The sequence below is a fragment of the Typha angustifolia genome, chromosome 4, assembly GCF_048772165.1.
Source record: "Typha angustifolia cultivar Huaian chromosome 4, ASM4877216v1, whole genome shotgun sequence".
Lineage (NCBI taxonomy): Eukaryota > Viridiplantae > Streptophyta > Magnoliopsida > Poales > Typhaceae > Typha > Typha angustifolia.
Genome location: NC_133242.1, coordinates 2,408,593 through 2,417,259, shown reverse-complemented (window position 1 = coordinate 2,417,259; position 8,667 = coordinate 2,408,593). Strand labels below are relative to the sequence as shown.

Below are 8,667 nucleotides of genomic sequence, written 5' to 3'. Positions count from 1 at the left end.
AATAGAGAAATATATTAAAAGACCAGCAACGTCATTAGCAAATTGTTTTCATCTAAAGCAGTCTGGCATACTACTCTATATAATTTAATAACTCACTTATTTATCTAAAATGTTTGAAAAAGGCCACTCATGTTATCGACGTGAGAGGGCCACAGGGGACTACTACTGAGATAATTGTACTTAATTTGCAGAAAATTACTCCCTTTAGAATAAGACGACGATTGTACCAAATTTTAAGGAAAAAGACATCTGTTAATTTCTTTGCATCATTGTCCAATTTTGTCTTTTAGAAGGTAGTGTCTGAAGTGGGAAGGTATCCAATTCAAAGTTGTCTTCCATCTTCAATCGTCCAAGTATCCACTCTGTAAACTCTGTAGCTAGAAGAGAACGGCGAAATAACATCTGTCATGTTCTCGCCTGACTATTTTCTCTTCGCCCGGAGGTATAATAAGCAACTGTTGTCGTAGTCAAAAGTTTAAAGGAAAACCAAAATAGTTTAGAGTTAATTACACTAACACTTCTGAAGTATTTTTATTTTTATGGAGATCCTTTAAGTTTTTTAAGTTATAATATTTTTTATAATCTTTAATTTTATTTCCTATTCTACCGTCTGTTTTATTGTTGACCGAGTGTATATAATAAATAAAAATAATTAAAATACTCTTATTTGAAGAGAAAGATATTCATTTTATTTTGACCCAACCATAATGGACCAAAATAACTTTCACTCTCCTCTTTCCTTCTATTTCATTTGGCCAAATAACTCCTTGCCGATCATCACTTCCTAACCCTCCTTGGCTTACTACCTCCTTCCCCACGGGTAAAAGGGCCTTAAGATTAAGACCCACGTAGTGGTCCTCCATGGAGGCATTCAAGATCCACACTGCGAACCCTCCCTATTGATAGCCACCGGATGGGTCCTTCTCATCAAGACCCACGCAACTCGCCATCGCGGCAACAAGGTTGTGGTCACCTCTATTGCCTCTATCCATGTGATTGAGAAGTTCGTTAAGGAGGCAGTCTAAGGCAACAAGGCGATCGGTGGAGGAGTTGGAGGTGTGGATCCACTTGATTGGTGACGACAAGGATGATGTCGATGGCGCAAAAAGGACGACGACCTCCTCAGTGGTCCAAAAGGAGGCAAAGAAAGAAAGAAATTAAAATAGAATGAGGTAACTGTATGTTTCATTAAGATGAATCAAGTATATAAAAGAAGATTACAACAATCTCTCTTACAATTAAGCTTGTCTATCCAACAGATTAGGATAGAACTGCCATATACAAGAAAAGTAAATAACAAATAGATTAACCAAATCAATAACAATAGTAATAAAATCTGATTTTGATATTTCTTTCCAACACTCCTCCCTCAAGTTAGAACCAAATCTGATTTCGATATTTCTTTCCAACAAACACCCCTCTCAAGTTGGAACCAAATTTTATTTCAATATTTCTTTCCAACAGACCTCCTTCTGCATCGCCTCCACCAATGAACAAGTTGGCCTCCTTCTGAGTTGCCTCCATTGAGACCTATGTAGTAGGCCATCCTCGGTGAGACCCACATGGTTGTGGCGTCTAGATTGGCGTCAGCCTCCTTCCGCACAACTATTCTCGACTTCCAGGGCTTTGGGTCCAAGATCCATTAGCGGTTCATCGAGGCAACCAAGTCCGAATCACCTCCGTTATTCAATCCCAATGTCAATGGTGCCCACCCTGCCTTGCCATCCTTCTCGCCCGACGCCAGAGAAGGTAGAAGGAAGTGGAGAGAATAGATGTTACATATTTAATTTAAAAATTAATAATATGATATATTTATTAGGGGTATAAAAATTATTGGGCGTATTTTGCCGTTTGCCTTTTTATTTATATCTAAAAGTTAGGAGAGACATTACAACTTTAAATAGTTTATAAACTTTTCGTAAAAATTAGATATACTTCAGGGAGATATCAGCATAATTAACCAAATAGTTTATATAATTATACAACTTGCATTTATTCATGCCTTGCAGTCAAGTAATACATAATTTTGTTGATCAATGCCCAGTAGAGATTGAAGAGTATGCAATCTACGAGCAAGGAAATTCACATATACAACTCTCAGGTGATCCACAGTACACAGCAGATAACTTGCCACTGTAACGGTGATGGCAGATCTGAACACATTCAGTGGTGTTGCATGCATGGTTAAAGCGTATTGCGTCGAAGCATACTGCCATAGTTCCTGCAGCACTTTCTCCGAGTGCCACCTTCCCTACAAAGGAATTACAAAACAAAGTGATAAATCCGTGACTGACATGCCATGTTGACAAAACATATTATAACCTCTACCCAAGTGAAACAATATTTCATCCCGAAGTTTAAGCATGAAAACATCACGATAGGATCAAGCCTTATCATCAAAGTGTCCATAGGAATATAATGGCATATCTTTAATTCTTTCTGTATGATCAAGCATTGAAAAGTAAGCTGACAAATTAGTGTAACTAGTGTATGCTTACCTAGTGAGCAAATCAGAAGAATCATGAGAATGGTCGATGTGGCAGCTTGTGATTTCGTCATCCTGTTTGAAATAATTTTGTCAAGTCAAGAAATACATAAGCACGAGGCTTTGTTGCAATATATAGAATCAGCATTTAGAAGAATGAATTTGGATAAGAAGAAGAAACAGAATTGGGAGAAGAGAAAAGGATAATTTGTTTGGGTTAATAACTGCCCCCTTCATTCAATTCATTCAGACAACATATGCCTTACAGACATAAAAATAAAGCTAGAAAATAGGAAAATGCTGAAGAATAGGAAAAAAAAAACCATTACTACTCATGACGACGACCAGCACAGTTTTAAGCTCATTCAACTAACAAACTTGACCGATTCTTGTTTGACCTGATCTTCTCCATTATGCCATCCATTCATAGTGGAAGTTAGCTTTCTCTGGGAGCGGTTTCTCTGCAACTCCAGCTGCAAGAATTTCCTGCAGTCCAAAAAATCTACAACAATATATGTGAAAAGACAGGACTTTCAGCTAAACTACGAGCTGCCTGAATCCTAATACAATTATAGGAAAATCCTGCATTTCTCTGCTGCCTAACATCCTTGTTAGGAATGGACATAATTCATATACAGTTTCGAATAAAATGTTATAGTATTCCAGATGGAAACAAATATTAAGCAAGTTGCCATTAGAAGAATCTGATCGACCCTTTGCAATGATCAATCAAGTCCAGCTAATATAAGACCACTTGGCAATTAAGACCTTCTAAAAATATTATATAAATCAATATATGAAAGATTTTAGGGGTGCTCACAGACGGAGCTAGACTGGCTTGGACAAAATAAAATTGGGCTTAGGCCAGGTTCAAGTTTTCTAAGCCAGTCTAGCCTATACCCATATTATTGGGCGGGCCAATTGTAAATGGATGGACAGACCATGTCTAGCTAAATCTAAATATTTGAAAAGAGTATTTTTATATAGTAGAAAAACTTTTAAACGCCTAGAAAGAATTTTATATGATTCAAAATTTTTTTAAATATTCTCACTTCTATAATTGTTTCCAATCTATCAAGCTAGTCACAATTTAATTTTGTTACTGTGGCTAATGCTCCCTATTCCCTAATGAGCAAACAAGTATTTAACGTTTAAGGAATATAAGTAATTAAATTTAAGAAACTTAAATTTAAATGTAATAGACATGGGTCAAACTAATTACGGGCGGATTGGCTAGAGCTTAAAAGATGGGTCATTATCTATGGGCCTTAATGGACGGGTTGGATGCTACGAGCTCGAGCTAGGTCAGGCTTAGACGTGGCTTGACCTGAAGCCAATCAAATAGACTTTCGGTTCTAGCCGGGCTGGGTCCAAAGCGGCTTGGGATGGGTAATGACCCAATTTTATTGGGTTGGACACATGGACGGGCTTCGGACTCTTAGACTTTTTGAGCAACTCTAAAAGATTTCTACAACTTGCATCAACTATGAGTGCAATTAATGCATACATGATAACAAGTGAGACATGATTTAAAAATCTATGGAGAATTTCCTACTTAGTTTCAACCTCGTGTGTTAGCACTGAGATGGTACATCATGTACCCTGTGTACAGCAACCAAGTGAGAAATAAGCATTTCTATGTTGTGAGAAAAAAAAGTTTCCGCTACAGTTATGCAATGCAGAATGAACTTTGTACTTACTATAGGATAGGCTGTCTGTCTCAAAACTTCTGAATTGGAGTATATCTAAAGGATCGTTGCATAAGTATAACTAACCTATAGTGGAACTAAAGCTCACCTTTTCATCCAACAAAACACTTTGAACAAAGATTTGTTTATTCTTCCTTTTTGATTTATAAGATGGTGAGTTTTCTTCTAAAAGCTGTATTAATAAATGATACTATTTCAGTACACCAATTAAAAATAAAAAAGTGGAGCTTAAAATTAACTTGAGAAGTGGGCATATGCACTGAAGTTCAGATTGCTGCTAGAGGGGAGTTGAATTCCCCAATTGCCAATAATGGATCTCTACCACTTTGGCAGAAGTACTTTGACTCCTCTACAATCCAATAACTGAATCATAGAAAGTGTATCCAGTAAAAGAGAGTGAAGTGGGGTATACGATACAAATATCCTTAGGCATTGAGGCCCAGGCACTAAGGACTCTATGTAGGATTAATTCTACTATATGATATCACTACATAAACATGGACGCGACAAACAAGTGAGCTCATTCATCAGGCATGGAATATGCAGATAGATACAAATGAAATCAAGTCTAAGCAATTCAATTCATGCATTATTCAGGGCCTCAATGTATATAATTTCATGCTGTTACAGAAAAGCCAAATACTGAGAAAGATTTACCTCTAAAAATGGCATGATTTTGTATGAGCAGTCTTCATGATTTGAGTCAAATTAACTAACACCAAGAGGAAGAAGCATAAAGTATAATAAACAAAAATGGACGTTGCCTCAACCAGGATGCTTTAAGAACCAGAGTAGGACAGATGATAAAAAAATGTCAATGAGAGAATCTCAATTAAAAGTCTCCAAGGAGCAATGGGAAACAGACAGTTATAAAACTATAAGCAAGTTCAAATTAACAAACAACAGGAAAATGGAACATCCAAAAATCTTGCCGCTGCAAAAGTGTAAATGACTTACAGATACTGATCTCAAAAGAGAAGGAATTGATTTGACTGAACTGAATTCAGCATTTCCCACACAAATTGGCAACATCTATTCACACCAGACTGGTTTAACTCGTCAACTATATTGCAGGGCATGAGCTATCATACAGCATTGCAGGCAACCAATACTGAAGACATGCAACACAGCCATCTCTGCATACCTAAACCAACAGGTGAAATGACACATTTTACGAGAACTAATGTTAGCAGTTGAGACAAGCCTTCTAAAAATAGACTTTTTTGACGTCCCATACAACTATATTAACTTCATCTAATTCTGGACCACATTGTAGATGCAAAATCATCAATCAAGGATGCAGTGGTGCTTTACAAGGGTTCTAAAATTTAAATTCTCAATACCCACATAAGCAAGAATAGCTTCCCAGCTGTGGAAATATTGTCCTAGTTACATTAGATCTGCCTTAACCTTCTCCACCATACATTGACACCCTGCTAATGTACTATCTTGTTCCTATATCTCTTCAAATAAAGCATTGAAATGTCATCCATTATTCAACCAATGTTTAGAAGCTCAGAGTAAATGAGAAAAGTTCATAAGACCTTTGATATGTAATCGCTTCAAAGAAATTTCTTCTTCAATCAGCTGCAAGAAAACTGACTTCTGTTCTCCATTCAACCAAGGCAAAGCAACATCTCTGAACATCATTTCAAATGTGGCATCTAACTTTTGAAATTTGAAACTACATTAGCAGAATGCAATGTGATCGTTTGCCTTTTTTTTTTTCCTGGTAACTTCTCCAGGATCTCAATAAGGCAGAAAATTCCTGACCTTGCATTCCTGAGAAAATATACTCTCACCAGAACCTTATGGCTTCCCACTTTGCAAGACTGTAGCAAATTATCTATAAAAATTCCAAAAGTCCAAACTATAGGAACATACAAGGACCCTGCCCAATCTTCTCTGAACAAAATGTATATAGCATTTCATGAATGAGAATTGAAATATCTTTTTTGGAAAAATCATACTGCTCCTCTTTGTAGCTAAAAGATGCCTTAATTGGAAGCTCATGTTAACTTTCCACGGATTCTCTTCAGCTCCAATACCAGCTCCCTTGCATCCGGCCTGTCATCCTTATCCCCTGCCACACATCTAAAAGCAAGCTCAGCAATGGCCTCAATGCTACTCATCACTGCCTCCTCCGCATCCCCCTTCCCTTTCACAACTAGAACTGGGTCAACCACCTGAGCCAGCTCCCCGGCTTGTATCTTCCCAACCACCAGGTCCACCAGGGTCATCTCCCTCCTCTCCCTCCTCACGTCCACTGCCCTCATCCCCGTCACTAGTTCCAACATAACCACCCCAAAGCTATACACATCGCTCTTCTCTGTGAGCCGGAACGACCGATGGTACTCCGGATCAAGATAACCAGGCGTCCCCTGCGGCCCAGTGCAGCAAACGAGCTCTCTGGAAGCTGACGTGGAGCAGGCGTCTGGCAACGTCAAAAGCCGTGAAAGTCCGAAATCACCGAGTCGGACGCGCATATCAGCCTCGACGAAGATGTTAGCTGACGTGACATCGCGGTGGACGACGGCAGGTTTGACAGCGAAATGGAGGTATTCAAGCGCCGCGGCGGTTTGGAGTGCGACGTCAACACGGACGCCCCACGCGAGGCCGCAGCGGCGGCGGTGGCCGTGGAGGTGGTCTGCAAGGGTGCCATTGGGGACATAGTCGTAGACGAGGAGGAGGCCACGGGGATCGGCGCAGTAGCCGTGGAGGCGGACAAGGTTCGGATGGCGGAGCGAGGAGAGGATTAAGATCTCGTTGCAGAAGGATTTGGTAACTGTGGAGGCGGAGGTGGCTTCGGGGTGGTGGCGGTGGAGCCGCTTCACGGCAGCGGCGCGGCCGTCGCCGAGGTCTGCAAGGTAGACGGATCCGAACCCGCCGTCGCCAAGCTTGCGCAAGGGGTCGAAGCCTCCGGTCGCGGTGTGGAGCTGATCGTACGTAAAAACCGGCGGGTAGAGGTGGTGGCGGCGGAGGAAGACTGTCATCGGATCGGCGGCGGCGCAGCCGCCCCCGCCCTGTCGGCGGCGGAGAGCCGCCGCAACGCAGAAGGAGAACAGAAGAAGCAATACGAGCGCCGCCGCAGCGAAGAGCGCAGTGGTGAGGAAGAGAACACGGCGGGTGGCGCCGTCGCCGGCTCCGCCGCGGCGGTTGAGATGAGCGGAGGAGGGGAAGCAGAGGAAGGGCTTCGCGGCCGAGGAGTCGTTGAAGCCGCAGGAGCCAACGCAAGAGGAGCATTTGGTGTAGTAGGGATCAGACGTTGGATACCACTCTACCGTTATACCTTTTCGAAGAAATGCCGCAATGGACCTCGACACGTCTCCCTCGCAGGCATGGCTATGCGAGGGCACGGTACTGGCATTTGAGCATGAGGCAAGGAGGCGACCGGGGCGAGCCAAGAGACCCATCTGCCATATAGAAAGAGAACACGAAGACGACAAGTTCGCCGGTGAAGATCGGCAGGAGCGGAGCGAGAAGAGCCGATCGCACTCGTTCGCAGCGAGGCGGAAAGGAGATCCGGAGAAGTCAATGGGCTTCGTTGGGAGAGAAGGGCACTTAGAGGAGGAAGAGGGAGAAGAGGAAGGGGAGAGGAGGAGAGAGGTATTGCCATGGTCGAGGAGGAGGAAGCGGGTGGAGTTGATGAAGATGAGCGCGTGGGGAGCGGAGCAGCGGATCTGGAACGAGGGGTGACCGCAACCCGGAGAGGTGGCGAAGGGGAAGCTGGGCGGTGACCGGAAGGGGGGGCAAGGGGAATGGGTTTGGAGAAGAGAAGGTGAGCAAGGAGGGTAGCGGTGGGATCCGGTCACCGCCGAGCAGAAGAAGAGGAATAGGGCGATGAGGTACAAGGTCGGTGACGGCATTGGGCGGTGTCCGGAACCAAGGGAAAGGAGAGGAGAGTGAGATAGAATACGAGAGTTATGGGAGGCACGGAGGAGGGAAAGAGAGGGAAGTGGTCACGTGCGGAGTTGTTTTATTCTCTGTTCGGTGGATTGGATTCGACCGTGTCGAATTGGAAAAAGGAAAAAAAAGAAAAACAAAGGGATCTATTTGTAAATAAAGAAAAGTTCCTTCTTCAAATTCTCTTCAATCCGGGGTTCTATGTGTAAAGTTCCAAATAAATAATGCACTGGTAGTACTTAGAAGCAATTATAGAGCTGACACGTTATCCGGACGATAGGAAAATTGCTCGTATACGAATAAACCGAGGCGACAGCCGACATGGCATGTGCAAATTGCATATCGAACCCTGCACGGAAAGATCATTTGCAGCAAAGCCGGTTTTATCTACAGAAAACGTAGTGTTCCCACACATTTAGTGGACCAATCTCACGAAGAAAGAGATCATAACGTAATAAATAAGAATAGTGCCATAATATATATACAGATATTATTTTCAACATTCTATATCTCTATTTTGGTCTGAAATAATATTCGTTTAAATATATAAGAAACAATAAAAACAAAACA

The 8,667-nt window shown here is 42.1% G+C and overlaps 1 protein-coding gene across 4 annotated transcripts; it reads right to left on the bottom strand.

The window, feature by feature from the left end:
- Nucleotides 1–1,991: 1,991 nt before the first annotated feature.
- On the bottom strand, nt 1,992–8,201 carry LOC140759645 (LEAF RUST 10 DISEASE-RESISTANCE LOCUS RECEPTOR-LIKE PROTEIN KINASE-like 1.5). Of its 4 annotated transcripts, none has more exons than XM_073096259.1 (3): nt 2,809–8,201; nt 2,499–2,560; nt 1,992–2,251 (listed from the first exon to the last, which is right to left on the bottom strand). In XM_073096259.1, the coding sequence occupies exon 1, from the start codon at nt 8,058–8,060 to the stop codon at nt 6,204–6,206; it is 1,857 nt and encodes a 618-aa protein (XP_072952360.1). In that variant the 5' UTR covers nt 8,061–8,201; the 3' UTR covers nt 1,992–2,251; nt 2,499–2,560; nt 2,809–6,203. The 4 variants fall into 4 exon arrangements, with proteins under 4 accessions (XP_072952360.1, XP_072952359.1, XP_072952361.1 ...); XM_073096258.1 differs by having other exon boundaries at nt 2,815–8,201; XM_073096260.1 differs by having other exon boundaries at nt 2,884–8,201.
- Nucleotides 8,202–8,667: the final 466 nt, after the last annotated feature.